Raw genomic sequence first — 22328 nt, 5'->3', positions numbered from 1 at the left:
TTCAAATACATGGGTTGGTTGAATTGGCAGTATTCTCTTAAAATGCAGGTGAGGAACGACATGAAAGTAGGAAAGTTGAGCGCAGAATACTCGCTGTCACACCATCTCTGTGTGGGAAATGTGGAGAACACGCGGCGTCAAATTACCGCCAAAAGCCATTCTCCCTTTAGCCTTTCGTCAAAAGTATCTGCCACAATAACGTCAATTAAATTGCCCTTCTCCATTTAAGAAAATATTCCTTTAATTTCTGAGGAATATTTTCCCCCTGGGTTGCTCTTCTAATTTCCGCTTGTAATTGGCTAATAACCCAGCCTGCCCTCCGAGCATGTGCCTCTATCAACGTGGCCTATGCCCATTTGAGTCATTTGTAGTCCTTTTTTCCCCCTCTACCTTTCAATCAAAGTTTTTTCCATTAACACTAAATCCAGTCTTAGTCGCGCTGATGCGTGGCCTCTGTAAAAGGAAAAAAAAAAGAAGAAAAAATACAAAGTAATTGGAGGGAGAGAAGGAGAAGAGAGGCAGGGGTATTACTTCAATGTTCCATTGTCGGGCGACCTCACCTGTCAATTACTCTGGCAACCTAACCTGAAACGTATCTGTCCTTTCATCAATAATGTAGACCGTGCATTTGTGTGTGTGTGTGTGTGTGTGTGTGTGTGTGTGTGTGTGTGTGTGTGTGTGTGTGTGTGTGTGTGAACATACGCAAGTATATGTATGGTGTCTGCATGTTTCAGACGAGCGATAGAATATCTCTTTCTCCCCAGAAACATTTGCATGCAAGATGCATCAGCTGATTGACACCAGCTCATATTTTGTAATTGGCGGTGTCGATGACATCTCACCGCTGTGCAGATGGCAGGTCCTAGCAGACCACTGCAAGAGGCCCTCCTCTCCGGGCGAAAGATGATCACAGGCGTAATTATTTTCGGTGTCACGTTGTCTTCAGGTTATTGCGCGACCGTTACACGGCGGTAAGGCGACACGGCCAACTTCACCGCTGCTCTCCTCAGCATGAGCACCTCACCGGTCACAGGGGAATGGCGTCATATTTAATTTGGTAGCCTCTGCCAAACTATCACGTTCGCTGGGAATTCATTTAATGGAGCTGGTGGAACATACCTGACAGGACATCTTCTGCCTTTTCAGACCTCTGCTTATTAGTGAGCAGGTCCCTGTGCTTACCAAATGTTTCCTTGTAACGTAATGACAAGAACAGGCCATTCAGCCCTGCAATGCTCTCCTTTCCCCACCACTAAAATGAACCAACACTACTGCTTACCTATACACACTCACTGAGCACTTCATTCGGAACCTTCACCTACCAACAGTCGTATGCAGAAGACAGAATGCCATTGTGTATCCCAGAACACAAAATGCATCAAACCTCTTGAGTGGATAGATAGGCTACAGGTGCAGAAGACCAATAAGTCTAAAAAATAAGTATAATAAATTCCTAATAAAGTGCTCAGTGAGTGTAGTATCTTGCACTATATCAAGCCTGGTCTTGAAAAGCCCCAGAGTTTTTGCTTCCACTACCTGGCAATCTATTCCACACAGTGACCACTCTCTGTGTGAAAAAACCACTTCCTTAATGTCTGTGTGGAATTTCAGTGCCACTATTCGGACATCTAAAATCTGGTGTGGACAAGCATACCCATAGGTTTGGGAGGAAACAAGGGAGACATCCATCCATCATCTAACCTGCTTCTTCCTGGTCTGGGTCAGGGGGCGCTGGTGCCTGTCCCAGCATGCATTGGCCTAGAGGCAGGAAAACACCCTGGACAGGTCAGCAATCCATCACGGGGCCCACACACAGTTCACTGACAGACTTGTACCTACAGGCACTTTAGAGTGTCTGATCTAATCTGCATCTTTGGACTTTGGGAGGAAAAAGTCTTTGGGAGGAAACCACTGTTCAGGGGAGAACATGGAAGCTCGATACAGACAGGACCTTCTTGATGTGTGACAACGGTGCTACCCAATGCCCAAGTCACAAGTCACTCCCAATGTTTTAACATGGATTGATTGGGAGACTAGCTTATATGCTTGCGAGGCTTGTTTGACTACTCAAGACTAGTTTGTCTAGCTGTGAGTCTCCTCCAAAGTTGAAATGAAACCTACTTCCAAAGGCACTTCCAAGTCTCAGAAGTCAAGGGGAAAGTCTGAAATCCTTCCTGTGACAATAGATGTTAATTTGCGATACGATACATATTTTATTTCATGGTTTTGGTGAATGGAGGTGCAGGATGTGTGAAAATAGAATAAATTGCCCTTTTTGCGTGACAGCAGAGCTCTTCCCTGGGGCCCTCTGGTGGAAGTCTTTTGTTTGGAGGGATGGTGGTCTGAGCCAATGGGAGCCCAGGGAGGCTTTCCTTGGAGACAGGGGGTGTCAGCCCCCACTGAAGGATTACCGCGGGTAATTCCCCCACCGTACCCGGGGGTTAATCCATCAGCTGTAGGCCCTGCAGAACTCGGGGGGGTGGGGGGTTGTGATGTCATCGGGCCCCGCTGTGCCATTCTTGAAGCAGGGAGTGTGCTTTTGTTGAACTCGGCCCAGAGTACGAACGCAAGACTCTACAAGCTATTTGAGAGTACTCCTTGCTTTAGTTTTTTTTTACATGACTTGTTTGTCTATTTTTTCAATAGTGATACTCTTGCAATACGCCCGTAGAGCTTGACCAGCAACCCGTACTAGACTTGTGCTAGACTTTCCCTGGCGGGTTTTTACGATGCAAACCGACACCCTGAAACTCAAAGAGCCTCGTTGCCACGGAAACAACCGCCCCCTTTTTTTTTTTCGCCTCTTGCTTGTCATGAATGAGGTTTTCTTGGCTTACTGATCTTGGGCCCTAAAGACATTTTAACAGTTGAATTAACCTTGGCAGTATTCCAGATTGGCTGAGGCTGGAAATAGACCCAAAGTAATCTCACTAGTGACCATCGGTGAGGTTGACCCCTATGGCTAAGGGACTGAACGCATCTTTAAAAACCGTAGCCGGCATCTGAATCTCAGCAGGTGGTAATGATTGACAGTTGGCTATGTTTAGACCATTTTGTGTAAACATTGTGAAATACGTGGGCGCTTCACAGCTATCAACTGATTCTAAAAATGAAAGTGTGTGTGTGAAGGGTGTGTGCCTGGGTCTGTGTCTCTGTATGTGTAGGTGTGTGTGTGAAAGAATGTGAAGGTGTGTACGTTTTAAACTGACAGCGTATGTTGGGATGCCACGCTAGAGGCAGCGGGACATGTCCGGTCATGTCTGTTGTTTGCAGTGTGTAGGAGCTGGTAACCGTGAGTGCTCTATGTTGACCTATGGCTGTGAGCACGGAACGGCCTGTCCAAAAGCAAGAAGTCATCCTGCTATCAGCAACCCGTAGGGTGCGTGTGTGTGTGCATGCGTTTGTGCGTACATGCCTGTGCATTAGCGCACCTGTTACCTACCTACACTGACCATGTGAACGTATCCACATACTCGGCCCATCCCATCCTTTTTCCTTCGCCAGCTTTATTTGACTCCACCCGACATACCTAACTCAACGGTCTTCACAAGCATTTCCTCTGTCTGTGGCCGGTCTGATTATTTGCTATTTCCGCTCTTGGCACACAAAGCTGTGCGGATGACCCGCTCTGCCTGTGCTGGGCTGGGAGCTTCCTCCCCTGGCCTTGCAGGGCAGTGGTGGTGCCGGGGCCTCGCAAGCGCTTGAGCCAGGGAATCTCTGCTATGTCACCGTTTAACCACCCTAATCCCCCTCTCTCTCGGATTCTTTCAGGAGAACCTACAGCAGCTCGTCGTTATGAACCTGCCCAACGCCCTCTCTATCAGCAAAGACCCTCTCTCAGGTAACGTCAGCCTCCACCCTGCCCCAGAACAATTACCTGGAGTGTCAATCAAACTAACTCCTGGGTAGAATGTACATCTAAGGCTGTGCTGAGTCTCACCTGTATGGGTCGAATACGTAATTGTTCTGGATTCAAATACTTTTCTATGCTAGGCTGAGCTTGCCTGGTGTAATGGAACCTATCACCAAAAAGTCTCTGAAAAACTGCAAATCCTGCCTGCTGGTCCTCTTGGTTGGCTCACTTGTACCAGGCGAGGTCAATCGAGCGCAGAAAAGTTTTTGAATCCAAAACAATTATGTGTTCGGCCCAGGTCAGGTCAGTACTAGCTGTTGGCTCTGGCCGCGAGCCGTTCAGTGGGAAGAATAATTCAAGATGGCTTCGCCCTGGAGGGAGAGTTTTAGTACCCTTCTGCTTTGTCCCTCTGAGCGATTCGGCACTTGCAGTCTACCCGGGCCTTTGTGTAAGGTACTCAGCTCAGCTGATGTGGTTCAGAGAAATGGATACAGCAGCTGACGGAAGACCATTCGGAAGGACATTGGAGATACAGTATGGAAAGAAATTGTTCTTCAAATTAATAAATGAAAGGAGCATACTTTGAGCACAGAATTGATCTTTATGCTAAGCCAGAGATTGGGCTTGGATGAACTACTGATTATGACGTGTAAAGAGAATTGTGTAATACATTACGTATAATTAAGCAATAACTCATCATGACAGGCCCTGTCATATAATGATTATATCACAGCTAAGGGGTGTTTGGCCTGACACGGGTGTAGTACTTTCCCATTGATTGTGCAACCACTGAAAGAAAGACTGTCCAATGTCACGTTGCCTAGGTCAGCTAATTTTGTTTGGTGGAAGGCTTTTTTAAATTTGACTTGAGTGTCTGGCTGCTTAGCCACCAAGTGAAGTGTAAAGAAGACATGTTTTTATAATGGACAATAATGCTCTTTTTCTTTGGTCAACAGTTATTTTTGCGTTTTGCTTTAGTTTACAGTCCTATTGCTGCTTGTGTGTTTGCACAGGCTGACATTTATATAGTGTTGTTTTTGTGACATTCTTTGCAATGCTGTTAGCCTGATCATCAAAAAAAACTTTGGGCACCTTGTTTTGGAAATTCGGAAGGAGAGGTGATGGGCAGAGAAGAGAGGGAATGCGGGAGAGAGCTGGAAGGAAGGGAGAGGCAGAGAGTGTTGTTTTTGCCTTTTCTCACACAGTGCGGTGCTGAGGTGCGGATGGGTTCTTGGGCGAGCTTTGCCGTGGGAAGGATGCAGATGTTGGCGTGCTTTAATGAGGTCAGGAAGTGGGAAAGGCAGGAAAGCCCTTTACTGCAGCTCTACAGCCAGAGAGCTGACTATATAACCTAGAGTATAGGCTACCACCCAGTCTGCGGCCCGGAGTCACAGAGTGCCGGAGTCACAGAGTGCCGGAGTCACAGAGTGCCGGAGTCACAGAGTGCCGGAGTCACAGAGTGCCGGAGTCACAGAGTGCCGGAGTCACAGAGCGCCGTCTCACATAGCACTCTCTTCCAGTCATAAATCCAATGAGGTTTGGCTCTAAAGAGTGTTTCCGATCAGTTGGACAGGTGTTTGTGAGGCTTTCTTCATTACGATGAGAATTGTTTGTCCATGTTCAAGGTCTTTTTTGGCCTATCATTTCCTTTGCGATTCTTTCTTTTTAGTGACGTTCCAAACTATTTATTTTGGTTAGGTTTTTCTTATTTTCAGCCTCATAATGGCTTCCTTGACTGTCATTGGCACAACTCTGGTCCTCATGTTAACAAATGCAAATAACGGACTCCAAAGGCAATCAAAAGCCTAGAATACAGAAAGTTTTCTTATACCTGAACCATGGAAGTGATTGAATACGCATGACTATTCAAAAACGGCTTACAAGCCAACTGTCCAATTACTTTTGGTCCCCTAAAATGGACTATGGATAAAAAGGAATGTAATTCCTACACAGATCATGTGATAATACCCTCAGATTAATGCCGACAGTCTGCACTTTAACCTCATTGTTTCATTTCAAATACAATGTGCTGGAGTACAGAGCCAAAAGAAGAGAAATTGTGCAACTGTCCAAATACTTAGACTCCACTGTAGGTAGGACTAGAGAGAGATTGTAGGCTCCTGTAAATTATCCTTTGTAATCCCACTGTCTGCAATTTCATCTCCTGCAGCTCATCCTCACGTTTGTGATCAGTCAGTGGTGTCTTTATCTTCTCTTGTTTGTGTTGGGTTTGTTTTGCATGTTTACTCCTGTCCCAGACAATAGTAGTTTTTTTTTTTTATCAGCTTGAATGTGTTTCCTGTTCCTGTTTTGATCTGGCAATCTGCGATAAAATAGGAATGTGCTTTTTCCCAAGTTGCTGTGCTGATCTAATCAGTAGATGCCTGTAGGTTTTGGGCAACTTGGCGCCAGTAGATGTAGCGTTGAGGTTATCCAATTTAATATCAGTGATGCACCCATGCCATTTGATTCAGTGATGCACCCATGCCAGTTTATTCAATGATGCACCCATGGCATTTGATTCAGTGATGCACCCATGCCATTTGATTCAGTGATGCTCCCATGCCATTTGATTCAGTGATGCACCCATGCCATTTGATTCAGTGATGCACCCATGCCAGTTTATTCAATGATGAACCCATGCCAGTTAATTCAGTGATGAAGCCATGCCAATAGATTCAGTGATGAACCCATGCCATTTGATTCAGAGATTATCCCATTCAGGAGTAAACCAATAACGGTGGTTTCAGCTCTCTTTCCGCATGCCTCCGAGTGTGGAATGGGACTGGTTTGGAGTGGTTTGACGGAACGTACCTCCCTAAAAATAATGACTCTCTTCCAAGGGTGTCATTTATGTCGGGGATAGGGGGGTTACAACTCCCAAAACACTACAAAACAGGCCAAATACAATAATATAACATGATAATGAGAAATAATTATTTCATATAATAAAGATGAGGATTTCATGATGTTTGGGTGTTTGTCATGGAAGTCAAGTGCAGACTGAAGACTCATCTCTTCAGGCTACACCTTTCCCTCCCTAACTCACCACCATGATTAGCCTTATATGCCATAGACTATAATAGGCACTTATATAATTATATAGATATTGCTGTGTTTTAGCTATTGTATTGTTGTACTCGGGGTATTCTAGCTGTGGTATGCTAGTTTGTAAGTTGATGTATTCTTCAAGGGTTCCGATTGTATCTGTATGGTCACACTAGGACTCGGAACCGTGCTGTCCTCTCAGGTCCTCTTCACACTTGTACTTGTGTTCGAGCTGCACTTCATTGTACGTTGCTCTGGATAAATGCCTTGTAATGCAATGTAATGTAAGAAAGTTGTAGGTGCCAGAGATTCGGGCTGTGGATGGCGCCTTCCTGGTAACAGTGCCCTATTTCTAAGAGTATTTCTCATAGATTTGAGCCTCCTCCTGACCTGCTTTGGCTCTCATGTATCGACTGTCACTCTCGCTGATGGCGAGTGATTTGATCGGGGGGAGGTGCGGTGGTGTGGCGGGGGGGTAGTGCTTCAGGCTGTGTTCCGACAGCAGGGAAAACCCACAGCTGGGATTTCTGTGGGACCTGGCCTGAGCTTAGGATCTGTCCCTTATTAACCAGGATCAATATTGCACTTCAGCTTTGAGTCAGGATTTATTGTTTTTTTTTAACTGGGAATGAGTTAATTTCATTGGGAAATTTGAGATTGGTTGATTGGATTCATCTTTGTTGAAATTCATCTGGGTTTGGGATTCATTTAGGGATTGATTGCATTTTCTTACTAGTCATATTTAAGATTGATCTTCATGGTAGTTAAATCATGTCTGTGATTGGTCTTAATTGTAGTTAAATCGTGTCTGCGATTTTATTTGCAGTGAAATCACATTATTGATTAGAAGCTTATATTTGTTACTAGTCATTAATTGAATTACATGATGCTTTCTGTTCCCTTGTTTAGTGATTTATGCATGGTGTTTGTGTAGATGCTTTAAAACATTTCATTGTTTATCCAAATGACATTAAAATTTTCCCCCCCACAGCCCGGAGCATGGAGGAGATGAATCGGCTGCTGCTGCTGATGCTAGGCTGTGCTGTGCAGGTAATTCAACCACGTCAAAACCGCTTTTGCCAGGGCTTAGGGTTGTGCTGCTTTCTGGGACGGCAGATGTGGCCATTCTGGAGGCTTTGGTTTTTTTGGTGTGTGGACCCCACTGTTTTTATGGTGAGAGGTTTGAGATAAAGAAAAATAAAGGAAGATGGAGACTGGGATTGCAATCCCAGCATGCACCTGTACTGACGGCACACTTTCTGTTGCAGTGATGACTACCATACTCATCATCCTTACACACGCCCTTGTTATTTGTTTCAATATTGAAATGCGAATTGAAACCAATAAGCACAGCAATAAAAGAGTTCAAGATGAGCTGAAATGGAAGTAAGGGCGGCCTGTAGCGTAGTGGTTAAGGTAAAGGACTGGGACATGCATGGTTTGTGGTTCTAATCCCGGTGTAGCCATAATAAGATCCGCAAAGCCGTTGGGCCCTTGAGCAAGGCCCTTAACCCTGCATTGCTCCAGGGGAGGATTGTCTCCTGCTTAGTCTCATCAACTGTATGTCGCTCTGGATAAGAGCATCTGTCAAAATGCCAATAATGTAAAGTAAGAACAGCACCAGCTTCAGCGATGTGACATTCACGAGTGAAACGGATCTTTCAGGGGAATTTCTGAAGGGCGGGGAGTCGATTTGCCTGGCGCCATATGAGGAGGAACTCTTCATGACGATGTGTGTCGCTGTGTGAAAAGGATATTGATTCGAGGGGAACGGAAAATTGACAGACATTTGTTTAACTTACACACCCACTGGTACACAATGATGTAAAATCTAGTTTTAACAAGCATTGCAATTTTATAATTTTCTGGAATTTGTTTTTTTGGAATATGTACCTTGTGTGTGTGTTGGCACGATGTGTGGCATTGTTAGAGTGGCTGAATTTTGAGTCTCACCATGTCATAGCACCTTTTGAGCTGTGATGCTTCTGTTTCTGTCTCAGCTTTCTCCCTGTCTGACTGTAGTAAAATAAAAAGGAGAGAGCGAGAAAGGAGGACAGGCTGTTCATTCTCAAGACAAATATGAAAATGAAAAATGAAAAAAATCTTTGGCGTGTTGGTTCAAGCGGGTAAAAATGAACTGATATTGGACTGCAGCCATGGCTACCAGCCTAAGATTTACTCCTGGAATCCAATGAGGAATTTCTCAATACTTCCCTATTCCCTCACCCATAAACAGTGCAAGGCACTGAAACACACACAATGTAATAAATGATGTCTACCTCTGATAACTGATATCTTCCCCTTTTTGTAACGGGTGGAGATGAAAATGCATGCTTTGTTTTTCTCTCCTCCAGTGTGATCGAAAGGAGGAGTTTATTGAGAAGATCAAGCTGCTGGACATCGAGACTCAGGCGGCGATCGTCACGCACATACAGGAGGTGAAGGACGGGGTCTGGGCGGGTGTGGTGCAGTTGGAGGGCCCAGTGCAAATGATTTATTCAACCCCTTTCAGTCCCAAAAGAATCATATGACAATCAAGCGTAACTACTGTAAAATCCATATGGCACTCTCGACCTTTTCAACAATCGAAATAGCTGCTATACTACTGTTTTGAGCCCCGATTAAAACCCTACTGGATTTTCTCAACGAAAGCCAAACCGCCTTTGGATTTGGGTAGAGCCACTTCTTACTGGGCTTGGGACTGAAAGGGTTCATTATTATTAGTCGTAGTAGTGGTAGCAGTGGTAGCAGTAGTAGCATTGCAACCTTTATTTTACCCGGAAGTGTTTTAGGGCTATCTTAAGAGGAGCTGCAATCGTATTAGCGAGTGAAGGCTAGCGTGCCTGTGGTTTCTCCTGACTGCGCCTTGCCCTGCAGGTAACGCACAACCAGGAGAACGTTCTGGACCTGCAGTGGCTGGAGCTGGCCGAGCTCCCGGCCGAGGAGCTGGACCCGCTGTCGCGCAGCATGGCCGTCCACCTGCGCCGGCTGATCGACGAGCGGGACGAGAGCGCAGAGGTGCCCCGCCGACTGCATGAGCCTCACGCTCCGCTTTCACTCCTTCACCGACTGATTTCACCGGAGCAGCCAGCCTGTACTGCAAGTGATCAGTTACGGCCGTTTTAGGAGTAGGAGCACTGGAATAGAGTGCATTAGGCTGAATTGGCTGGTTGTCACTACACAAGTGAATGGAGTGTAATGGAATAAGGTATTGAAGGCATGCTCATTACACTGGCACGGTGAACTGCACTGTGAACTGTCAGGCTATTACCTGCTGCAGCCTTGGCTGTGCATAAACGTGATATTACATCCATCTCGCTGTTGCACTCTCCCTGTGTGACAAAACCTAATAGATAAGTTCATTCCAACTGGTCTATAAGAGCAGCAGTAACTAAAGATATGTTAGCAGCAGAAACAGTGGAGCAGGAAGTGCTAGAACCAGATGTGCCATGTGTAGCATAGTCCACTGTCCAGCTGAATATTCAAGTATGCTATTATTCAGTATGAAATGAAGTGCTACATTCTGCATGAGGATAGATTAACCTTTATTTACAGCTTACGGTGGGGAATTCCCCTTTGGCTCCTCAATGAAGAAATGCTTGGAGTTATAGAAATGGACACATGCATGTTTACATGGCCATACTTCTTTTCAAGCTGTTATCATTATTGAATAGGACCTGCATTATTGTAGCCTATATGAGGGGAACAAAATGCTACACAGATGCGTTCACATACACACGTACTGTATACACACACATGCTACGGAGCTGTGCCTTGCCTATTTTGGGGAGCCTGACCCTGCGCTCCTGCTCAGGTGGTGTTGGAGCTGACCCAGGAGAGGGACTACCTGCAGTCCCAGCAGCCCGGAACCCCGCCCCAGAACTCCAGCCTCGACCACCCGCCGCGCCGCGCCGGCTCTGTCCCCGTCCTCGGCAAGGAGGAGCGGCAGCACCTGGCCGTGGAGCTGGCCGACAGCAAGGCGCGGCTACGCCACTCACGCCAGGAGCTGTGAGTGTGGGGGAGGGGAGTTACCAGAGTGGTGTTACCAGGGAACATTACACAGAGTGGTGTTACCAGGGCACATTACACGGAGTGGTGTTACCAGGGAACATTACACGGAGTGGTGTTACCAGGGAACATTACACAGAGTGGTGTTACCAGGGAACATTACACAGAGTGGTGTTACCAGGGAACATTACACAGAGTGGTGTTACCAGGGAACATTACACAGAGTGGTGTTACCAGGGAACATTACACGGAGTGGTGTTACCAGGGAACATTACACAGAGTGGTGTTACCAGGGCACATAACCAGAATAGTGTTACCCGGGCACATTATCTGGGTGGTGTTACGAGGGCACATTATCTGGGTGGTGTTACCAGGGCACATTACCAGAGTGGTGTTACCAGAGTGGTGTTTCCAGAGTGGTGTTAACAGGGCACCATGCAGGGGCTGAAGCACAGGTAGGAGGTTGTGATGAGACTGACGGGTGGGTGAATGGAAAGTCTGAACCCTCATTGTCCCTCCTTCCCACCGCAGGGAGGAGAAGACGGAGCAGCTGATGGATGCTAAGCATGAGATTGAGAGGTTGGACCTGGAGCTGCAGAAACTCAAACAAGAGGTCTGTGTGATGAGGAACCTACAAAGACACAGTGCAATTTTCACACAGGCCCTGCACCCGCTGCGCTATCTAAGTTATCTTCTGAGTTTCCTCTGAAGATAAAAACATCTTATCTAAGTTACCAGTTGTTTTTTTTTCCCTCCTCTCAACAAAGATGGGACTTTTAAGACCGTAATGCAGCCTTGGCTAGACCTTTTGCATCCACTCAGAGATGTCATAGGATGGAAACATAGTAGGATTCACCTGAAAGGAACCCTGAAATACAAACCTGTGGTTGGATACTCTCTTCCACACGGGGATATATTTCTGTTATCTTTTCTGATATGCAAGTTATGTTGCTTTTTAATTTTTTTACCCAAAGAAAATGCTACTGGCCCTTAGCCTGTGTCCACCTGTGTCCTCCTGTGTCCCCCTGTGCTCACCTGTGCCCCCCTGTGTTCCCCTGTGCTCACCTGTGCCCCCCTGTGTTCCCCTGTGCTCACCTGTGTCCTCCTGTGTTCCCCTGTGCTCACCTGTGCCCTCCTGTGCTCACCTGTGCCCCCCTGTGTTCCCCTGTGCTCCCCTGTGCCCCCCTGTGCTCACCTGTGCCCCCCTGTGTCCTCACACAGAGCATGCAGCTGCTAGCGGAGGCGCGCTCGGCGCGGGTGTACAGGGATGAGCTGGACGCTCTGCGGGAACGGGCGGGGCGGGTGGACCGGCTGGAGACGGAGCTGACACGCTGCAAGGAGAGACTACACGACGTGCACTTTTACAAGACCCGCGTGGAGGTGAGGACCAACTGTACACACACACACACACACACACACACACACAGTCACACACACACACTTAAACTCACACACTTAAACTCAAGTACACATGCACAAACGTACACACACACACGCGCTTAAACTCACAAACACACGCACAAACGTGCACACACACACACACACACAAACATGCATAGACACACACACCCACTCTGTTGTAACATGCAGCCCCTGATGTGCCCTCTGTCTGTCTTATCTCTCCTGTTTGTTTGTTTGTGTGTGTGTATGTGTGTATGTATGTGTGTGTGCGTGTGTGCGTGCGTACGTGCGTGCGTGTGCGTGTGCGAGAGCAGGAGCTGCGGGAGGATAACATGACTCTGATGGAGACCAAAGCGCTCCTGGAGGAGCAGCTGAGCGGGGCGAGGGGCCGCTGTGACAAACTGCACGAGCTGGAGAAGGAGAACCTGCAGCTGCGCTCCAAACTCCACGATGTGGAGATGGTGAGGCTCACGCCGCCCCGCCTCACCTTCCAGAGCCTTCTGCCCTGACCCAAGACACCCGTTTCACTGTCACTCCCCGTGTCTCCACGTCTCATTCAGTTTGTGTTTCTGTGTGGTAGTATGTGTGTGTAGTGTGTTTATGTGTGAGGGTGAATTTGAACGTATGTATTTATATATTTGGATGTGTGTGCACGCATGTGTGTTTACTTGCGTATGAGGGTGAATTTGAATCTGTGTTAGTTTGAATTGGAATTTGCATCCTGGTGTATTTCTGTTTTTGCACGTGTACAAGTGTGTATGGGTTCATTATTGAGTGAGAATTGGAATTTGCGTACTGGTGTATTTGGTTGTGCGTAAATGTGTGTGTGAGATTTATTTGGAGTCTGCTTGCTGGTGCATTTGTGTATTGATGTTTTTGTGTCTGTGGGTGTGTGATTGATTTGGAATATGCATGCTGGTATAAGTGTGTGTGTGTACGTTATTGACATTGATTTGGAATATGCATGCTGCTATAAGTGTGTGTGTGTGTACGTTATTGACATTGATTTGGAATATGCATGCTGGTATAAGTGTGTGTGTGTACGTTATTGAGATAGATTTGGAATATGTGTGTGTGTGTGTGTGTGTGTGTACGTACGTTATTGAGATTGATTCCCTTGTGTGTGTTCTGCCCTGGCTGCGCGGTCAGGAGCGTGATGTGGATAAGAAGCGCTTAGAGGAGCTGCTGGAGGAGAACATGATGCTGGAGATCTCTCAGAAGCAGAGCATGAACGAGTCGGCCCACCTGGGCTGGGAGCTGGAGCAGCTGGCCAAGAGCAACGACAGCGGGGAGGGTCAGTACACGTATGCGCACGCATGCACACACACACACATACACACACATACACACATGTACACGCTCACATACACTACCATTCAAAAGTTTGAAATCACTCAGTTTTTATTTATTTATAAATTCATATTATTGATATATAATACAGTATATTGATAATGTTACAAATTACTTGAAATTTACGTTTTTACATTTGATTGCAAAGCCCCGTTTTCAGCAGCCATTACTCCAGTGTACTAAAAATATGCGTTGCTTCATCTTTAAGTAATCAGGCTTAATATGCTGGTGAAGGCTATTCCATGTGTAAGACTACCAAGAAACTGAAAATTTCATGCAAAGGTGTGCAGTACTGTCTTGAAAGAAGCGAGCAAGCTGGATCTGGACTCTAGTCAGAGAAATTCACAGGTCCTCAACTGGCTGCTTATTTGTTATTTCTTGTCAAAGTCAAATATGTACCTGGATAGCATTATCAGTCACACAAATCTGTGATGTGTTGCCTTCATACAGTAGGGTTTTTAAGCTACTTGAGTGAGTTTGGAGCATATTTTGAGCATGATTTATACCATTACAATGTTTTTATCATTGTTGCCAACATACACTCTATGGAAATCTTAGCCTTGGAACAGAAAATAAGATAAATGCTGTCTACATTTAAACGTGTGTGACTTCTTTCTGATCCATCTTAATCCAACTTAAATGCACATTTAGGTCAAAATTCCCTTTTTGAAGATTCAGTCAAATTGAGAACTCGTATCCAAATCATATTTCCTCCAGGCGGTCTGAGGGAAATTATGCATACGATGGAAACACGGTAATATTCTACTTCCCAACCCTTACCTGCACAGTTATGGCGACGCTGCATCATCTGTAACGCAGTGTCGGAAATGGTTTCTTTAAAAGGCCTTTTAAATAATCTGTTTCTGATCCCATATCCCAGTATCAGAACATGTTGTCCTGTAATAGAGAACAAGATTATTCTTCCAACGGTTTTCGTCACTGCATTCAAGTCTCAGGTTTGCTGCCCTCCACTTGAATGCAGAGAAGAAATGTGAGAGGATCAATGTGCACTGTTTCTGCACCTTAATTTAGTGTTTATGTGAGTAAAATACTTCCTGCCATGGGCCAGTACTTTCTCCGCTCTCCTACAATGAAGTCTGTTGCTACTCTCAGCATTAGTGCCTATTGCTGTCTCTGACAAAATGCTAAAATGCCCAATAATGCCTAATGTTCCTCTTACTGTTGCATCTTCTTCATGAAGTCTCTGTGACAAACTCCTGGGTGGTAGGAGTAGTCACGTGACTAAATACAATGTATTAATGGGGTAGAGTTTAGTGTCAGCGTCTGTAAGTCCGCAATCGAAGAGAATCGTCATTGTCCGATGCCAGGGGTCAGTACACGGAGACGGGTTCTCATACAATCGGGCATGGCACACAGCGGACTTCTCCTTTCAAAACAGATCATACACGGCACGTTAGTAAATTTCTCCAAACACAACTCTCCACAATACAGCACTCCACTCTACAACTCTCTTGCCAATACTCCACCTTGATTTCGCCTAAGCTACTCCGAATTCCTGGTGTCTTGCAGCCCCTCTTATCCTCCTCTGATGACCCTGGTGATTTGCTGCAGCCAGATTGTTTAGAGTCTTTCGTAGGGGCAGCGAGTTGTGTTGATTTGCCGATGACATCATCAGCCCTCGTGATATGGGCTTGCAGCTTCTCCACTGCAACCTGACGTATCGTCCATCTATTACCTCTCCCTGGGGCCGTCCCTGCCGGCTGCCACAGCTCTTTATTGGATTCTCTGGATGACAAAACGGGGTAGAGAATGGTTTCTGCTCTCTGCCATCTTGCAGTCTTCGTGTTTTTGTTTTGGCATTTTTATCGGATTTAATTTCCGACTTTTGGCAAGGTTTTCAGCTTCGGCAAGTGTTTCAGTCAGAATATTTATGCCTTTACATTGAGGGTTTCAGTCTGTGAATCAGCAGTTCTACTACGCATCAGCATTTGGACTGCGAGTCTGCGTTTCAAACCGCATGTATCCATTTTGCGCTTTGTGTCTGCAATTTTAATATTTTGCATAGTGCTTGGATTTCGGGCTATGAGTTGGTATTTTGTTTCTGCTAGAATTACAAACGACCACTTTTCTAATGCAGTTAGAAAATGGGAAGATATATCTCAGCTCAAATGCATTACTGAAAATGGCTTAAAGGTCTTTGCTGTGTGCACCACTACAAACCTTTAGAAAATGTTTATTAATTTATTGGTTTTTTCAAAACCATTTATTCATATAAAATGTTTTTTTTTAAATAATCAAAATATTTCCTCTCACAACCTGCATGTCATTTGTGTGTGAGCTGAGAGTTCTCCTGGTTATAATTTTTCTTGTCAACCCAACACAATATATAATAATATGAAAATATTCATTATTAGTAGTAGCTGTGTTGGCATCTTTTTTTTATTTTTTTAATAATATTTTTTGTGACTAATAGTAATACTGCATTCCTGTTTCCTTCGACAGCGCGGAAGTCGTTTGTGTTCGAGCTGAACGAGTCTGCGCTGAGCCGGCTGCTGAAGCTGGAGAAGGAGAACCAGGGCCTGCAGAGCCGTGTGGAGGAGCTACGTGAGGCCTCCCTTAGCCTGGACCAGGCTCAGCTCCGCACCCAGGAGCTGGAGAAGGAGAACGGCCAGCTCAACGAGAAGGTAAAAACTGCTCTTCCCAAAGTCTTTCTCTCCTCAGGAGCTGGGTCTCTCTCTGTGGGCTCAAAACCCGAGACTGCCCTCCGGAACTAGAGGCAAGAGGACAACTGCAGCCTCATGAGAACCATAGAGTCTTTCCCAAACTCTTTCTCTGTGGCTGAGTAGTGTTGTGTCTCTCCAACTGCACCAAACCCTACTCTGCGCTCAGGACCTAGAGAAGGCCAACATGATTCAATGATGAACCAAACCCTCCCTGTTCGTGAAGGATGCTTTGAGTAGCACATGTCCAAGCATACCACCAAATAGGGTGGGAGGATGTAAGGTGGTCTTTGTATGTTACTACTGTGTTCATTGAAAAGTATCCAAAGTTGATAATCTGCATACTGTGTTAAGTACATGACACTTTTACATGGTCTTAACATTAGACTGATGCCTTTAGAAGCTATACTCTGACTGATTTGCATACTGGGATTAAATAGTAAAATTATGCTGGGGGTAAAGGGATCTGTTGTAAAGGGGTGAGTTGTGTCGTGCTTTATTTGTCTGTTGAGAGAAGTTTCTGTGTTTTTGCTGTGTCTCAGATGGAGAAGCTGCAGGCACTCCTGGAACAGGAGAAGCAGGCCACCCATGACATGGGGAACCTGGGGGAGGAGCTTCTGAAGGACAAGCAGAAGCTGGAGAAGTCTCTGGAGGCTGCCCAGGCTGACAAGGACAGACAGGTGCGCTGACACAGATTGTCCACCGGGGGGCCATGTGAGCAGCTCTCAATCCTGAGGGCATCAACTTGAGGCCTTGGGAAATATTTTGGTTGGGTATTAATTTAGAAAATGGAGTATAGAAAATAGGGTGTGCGCGTATTTGTGTGTGCATGTGAACAATTGCTGCGGGCGTGTTGCGTACGTTTCCGTTCCCTTGGCGGTGACCCTCGCGTGTCTCCCAGGTGCAGGAGCTGGAGCACCTGAACCAAGCCGTGGAGTCGCTGCGCAAGCGCGCTCAGGCGGACAGCGAGGCGCGTGTGCGGGATGTGGAGGCAGAGAACCGCGCCCTGCACCAGACCATCTCCGACACGGGCGGCAGGCTGGCGCGGGCCGAGGCCGAGTCGCGCCGGGTCGCCAAGGAGCTGGAGCAGACGCTGGAGCGGGCGGAGCAGGCCGGGCGGCTGGAGGCTGAGGTGTCCCGGCTGGAGAGGGGCCGGGACGAGCTGCAGAGGCAGGCCAGCGCGCTGCCTGTGGCCCGGGAGCGGGTGGAGGCCCTGGAGCGCGAGAACGGCAGCCTGGAGCGGGACAACCGGCGGCTGAAGAAGCAGGCGGACACGGCGCAGAATGCCGCCCTCAGGCTCGGGACGCTCGAGGAGGAGCGGAGGCAGCTAGAGGCCGAAAACCTGGAGCTCCGCCGCACCTCCGAGCAGCTGCGCACGGCCGCTGCCCGCCTCCCGCAGGTGGAGGAGGAGAGGGTGGAGCTGGAGAGCGAGCGGGACGGGCTGGCACGGTCGGTGGAGGAACTCCGGCCGCTGGCGAAGAAGGCGGAGAGGCTGGAGCTGAGCTGCTCGGCGCTCGACGCTGAGAACCGGAGGCTGCAGGAGTGTCTGGAGGGAGGCCGGGCCAAGGCCCAGGGACTGGAGCAGGAGCTGCGAGAGGCGGAGTCGGAGGCCCAGCTGTTCCGGAGGGAGGTGGAGGAGCTCCGGCTGACAGCCAGGCGCCTGGAGGCAGCCGAGTCGGAGAGGAGGACCCTGGAGCAGGAGGCAGGGCAGGCGGAGAAGGAGCGGAAGCAGGTGGAGAAGGAGGCGCGGCGGCTCCGGCAGCAGCTGGAGGCCAAGGAGGCGGCGCTGGACGAGAGCACGGCGAGGGTGGCGGGACTGGAGAAGGAGAGCGGGGCCCTGGGGAAGGAGGTGGCCCGGCTGAGGGAGGCCAGCGGGAGGGTGAAGGAGCTGGAGAGGGAGAGCAAGGAGCTGCAGAAGCAGGCCACCATCGACAAGAGGACCCTGGCCACTCTCAGAGAGGTAGGGCTGTAGGGCGGAGGCCAGACTGGGAAGGGTGTTGAGGGTTGGGGTGGGTTGTGTTTGGTTAGGGCTCCACAACCCTGGTCCTGGGGAGCCATTGGTCTGCTGGTGTTTATTTTCACAGCATAATCACCACTTACGACCCACGAAACCAAGTGAGGAGACCTAATGGACTGCTTTCATTGGTCAATTAACGGCTGAGCAAAAGCAGAAACCAGTGCACGCAGTGGCTCTCCCGGAACAGGGAGGAGGTTAGGTATGCAAGTTAAGCTGAGGGGTTCTGTGTTTATAAAGTGCTGAGCTAACAGAATGTCGGCATTGCCCTGATTTCAGGACCTGGTGAGCGAGAAGCTCAAGGTTCAGCAGCAGTGGAACGACCTGGAGAAGCTGAGCCATGAGCTGGAGAAGATCGGCCTGAACCGTGAGAAACTGCTGCAGGAGGAGCACAGCTGCGAGGACAAGTGAGGACCCTCTCAGCCTTCACCCTCTTCTTTCCCGCCCTCCATCTTCACACCCTCTTCTCTCTAAACACCAAACCCTGAATTCTCAACACCACCCTCAAACTCTCCCAGTCTAAACTCTCAATCCACACTCTCACTCCACCCTAAAACCCTCATATTGTTAGTTCTAAATTTTCACCCTGACTCCACCCAAAACCCTCACATTCTAAACCCTCATGCCCAACTCCACCCTCAAAGTCTCATATTCTTATTCCTAAATCTTCACCCCAACTCCACCCTCAAACCCTCACACTCTTAAGCCCTAAATCCCCCCCCCCTCAATTTTTTATCCACCAACTTAAAATTCTTGTTCCTCAATATGTGCCATGACTGTGATTTAAGCCATTAGAATCTGATATCATCATGCCTTTTGTAAGCTATCATGGAAGAGCAAGTGTTGTGTGTCTCGGTGTCAGTGGTTCAAAGTTGTGTTGTCCTGTGGACGCTGCCCTTTGGCCACAACAGGTATTCTGGGTGAGTTTTTTGCCGTTTTGCTTGCCGTGCATAACCTTCTCTCTCTGCTGCTTCTCTCTGAGGGTGATTTCTGGCCAGCACTTAATTTCTGAAGTATTTATTAAACCGTTATTTAACCAGGGTATTTACATTGTCATTGACTGAGTGTAATGTCTTTGGACAGCCTGGATGGGAGATTTGCGTCAGCTTGGGTTTCTGGGCCCTATTTGACTTGGGCATGTCTCTCTGTCCCAATAGTAAGTACAAGATCCTGGAGTCAAAGATAGATTTGACGATGAAGAAGACCCTGCAGATCCGCGAAGAGAAGATCCAGGGTCTGGAGTCACGCCTGGCGGAGTCAGGCAACTTGAACAAACAACTGCACGCGGAGCTCACAACGGTAAGCGAGAAATCCCACAATGCCCTGCACACAGAGTTAATGGCACAAAGAGAGGCTGATGCTTATTTATCAAAGCATGTCTGCTGAGCTAATTTGCTGAATTTGTGGAAGAGGCAGGATACTGAAGTGCAGGGATTTTGGAAAGCCTTCCAGGCTGCAGCATCAATGTAGACTGTCAGGGCTAAAAAGATATTAAGCAAAGGATAAATTCCGCATAGGCATGAGGAAATTTTTTTTTCCACAAAGTGGTTTTCAAGACCAGGCTTGATACGGTGCTAGATACTATCTCATTCTTCAGATAAAGTAAGCATTAGGTACGCTTTAGTGGTAGGTAAAAGGCAAGGATTGCTGGGCTGAATGGCCTGTTCTCATTATTATGTCATGTTATGCTGTGCTATGCTGTTGTGTTAATTCCCTCTCTCTTTTCTAACCTATATCCGTGTGCAGGTGAAGAGGAGTCTGGAGGCCCTGAAGCAGAGGCAGGAGGAGCAGGAGGCGCACTCTAACAGCTCCCGGCAGGCCCAGCTCAGACCCTCGCCCGAGAAAGGAGAGAGGGAGGCCACAGCCGAGCTGCTCAAACTCAAGGACAGGCTCATCGACATTGAGAAGAACGTGAGCTGGGGGAGGAGAGGAAGGAGGAGATGAGAAGAGAGAGGAAGACAGTGAGGGAGAGTGGGAAAGCTAAGGTGGGAGAGGGGAAGAGAGGGATGGCAGGGATAGCGGAGAAGAGATGGAATTTCAACAAGTGTTTAGCTCCATGCAGATACAAATATTTTCTCAGGGGAACACGTTTTAGCTTATCTTCGCTTAAGTCAGAGGCGTTCTCTCTGAATGGGGGTGGTGACCTCCATTGACCTCTGACCTCTGTGCCCCTCTGGCAGAATGCAGCCCTGCAGACGGAGAAGCAGCTGCACCGGGAGCAGCTGAGGCAGCTGGACACGCAGAACACGCAGCTGAATGCACAGATCCTGGCCCTGCAGAGACAGGTCACCGCCCTGCAGGAGCACAACACCGCCCTGCACACGCAGGCCGCCAAGCTGCAGGTCCGCACCTCTGCCCCTGTGTCACCTCTTATCCTCCCGGTCTTCCCATCCAATCCTCTGCACTTTCTCTCCCTGTTAACAAATGACAAAATATGATTTAGTCACATGGGGGTTTAAACCAGATATACCGCATACTGCTGCAACAGTATGCTTTAATCATATGGGTGGTTTAAACCAATTCTATATATTTTTTTAGTTCCGTGATATTTACAGTGTTTAGAGTTTGGACAAATGAGAACTAGTAGGCGGAAAAAAGTCATATAGCATCTTGGTTCTTCTATGGCATGTGAATGTCCAGTCCCACAATTCACGGTTTCCGGTTGCAGGTGGAGAACGCAACGCTGAACTCCCAGAGCGCGTCGCTGATGGCCCAGAACGGCACGCTGCAGACCCAGGTGCAGACTCTGGAGGGGGACGCCGAGGCGCTGGAGGGGAAGTGGGAGGAGGTTCGGGTCGGGCGCGAGAGCGTCCTGCAGGACCACGAGAAGCTCCTCGCCGTGCACGAGCGGCAGGCGGCGGAGTACGAGCAGCTCATCGCCCAGCACACCTCCCTCAAAGGCACCCACCGCAGCCTGGAGCAGGAGCACCGCATGCTGCAGAACAAGTGGGTCACGCCAGGGTCGTGCTGGGGTCATGCTTGGGTCGCGCAAAAATTTTACACTAAAGATGATACACTAACCAGATGCTCTTCTCTTATGCCCCTTCTGTCTTTCCCCTTTTTATTTAGGAGGCTCTGTTTAGAGGTTCTGTCCACTGAAAACTTTCAGTGTTAAGAATATGGCGAGGACCATCTGTTTAGTCTGTAATATCTGTTGTGTGGATAAGATGGGCTGCTAAATGCCTGTAATATGCCATATTAACACACAGAGGCCAAAGGGGATTGAGGAAGATTTTTTTTTTATACTGGCCTTGACATCCTCTTGATAGCTAGTCAGTGGCCCTCCAAAAAGCATGTAGTCTCATGGAATTAATCAATTCAAATGTTTTCTTGTCTTTCATGCCACTTATAGTCATTTCCCCCACCCCCCTTTCTGATATCCCTATCCCTCTTGTCTATCCCCCCAAAAATAAGTGCAAAAACAGTTTGCACTTATGATGACTTTATGTTTAGAACAACACTTCATATGTATTTTACTAGCTATGGATGTGATGCTTTAACTTGTCGAAGAACCTATGCACTTGTAAATCTCTTTGGATTAAAAGCGTCTGCTAGATTACAAAAATGTAAAATGTAAATTTCTAGTGAAATGTGTAGGTCTTTGCATTAATACCCCTTTACCAATAGAGGGTGCTACTTGTCCTGCTTCTCTGTTCAATTCCTAAGTACTTAGCTGTCAGCCACTGTAAAATGAGGCATTGTTAGCTGTGTCTTGTCTGAAATTAACTGAACTGAATCAGGCAAACTGAAGGGGTATTTTTGGGAAATGAAACAGGAAGGCGGGGGTGGAGGGGGATGACACGGGAGGTGACACCCAATCTTGAGCAAAGTCAGAGTCGAGGTTGAACATTTCCTTGTGGTCGATGGCCCAGCTTGGCTTTGTACATGACTGTATAGTGCTCCATGGCTTTAAAGTTAAGCAGGGTCTAGTTTCACCGCTGGTCTCATTGGGGAAAGCCCCTGTAATAAAAAT

The 22328-nt window shown here is 47.5% G+C and overlaps 1 protein-coding gene across 1 annotated transcript in view; it reads left to right on the top strand.

The window, feature by feature from the left end:
* Positions 1 to 22328, top strand: part of ccdc88c (coiled-coil domain containing 88C) — a 76802-nt gene that overhangs the window by 33008 nt on the left and 21466 nt on the right. The window contains exons 4-20 of the mRNA XM_061241244.1: positions 3772 to 3841; positions 7893 to 7951; positions 9256 to 9339; positions 9779 to 9919; positions 10716 to 10909; positions 11441 to 11522; positions 12131 to 12289; positions 12625 to 12771; positions 13460 to 13604; positions 16124 to 16305; positions 16884 to 17021; positions 17243 to 18301; positions 18635 to 18762; positions 19513 to 19654; positions 20102 to 20266; positions 20536 to 20697; positions 21024 to 21301. Of these exons, the coding sequence (XP_061097228.1) occupies positions 3772 to 3841; positions 7893 to 7951; positions 9256 to 9339; positions 9779 to 9919; positions 10716 to 10909; positions 11441 to 11522; positions 12131 to 12289; positions 12625 to 12771; positions 13460 to 13604; positions 16124 to 16305; positions 16884 to 17021; positions 17243 to 18301; positions 18635 to 18762; positions 19513 to 19654; positions 20102 to 20266; positions 20536 to 20697; positions 21024 to 21301 (3335 nt within the window). The remainder of the gene's footprint in view (positions 1 to 3771; positions 3842 to 7892; positions 7952 to 9255; positions 9340 to 9778; positions 9920 to 10715; positions 10910 to 11440; positions 11523 to 12130; positions 12290 to 12624; positions 12772 to 13459; positions 13605 to 16123; positions 16306 to 16883; positions 17022 to 17242; positions 18302 to 18634; positions 18763 to 19512; positions 19655 to 20101; positions 20267 to 20535; positions 20698 to 21023; positions 21302 to 22328) is intronic.

The sequence above is a fragment of the Conger conger genome, chromosome 1 (assembly GCF_963514075.1).
Source record: "Conger conger chromosome 1, fConCon1.1, whole genome shotgun sequence".
Taxonomy (NCBI): domain Eukaryota; kingdom Metazoa; phylum Chordata; class Actinopteri; order Anguilliformes; family Congridae; genus Conger; species Conger conger.
The sequence above is the reverse complement of the archived record's forward strand: the minus strand, read 5'-3'. Positions and strand labels throughout refer to the sequence as shown.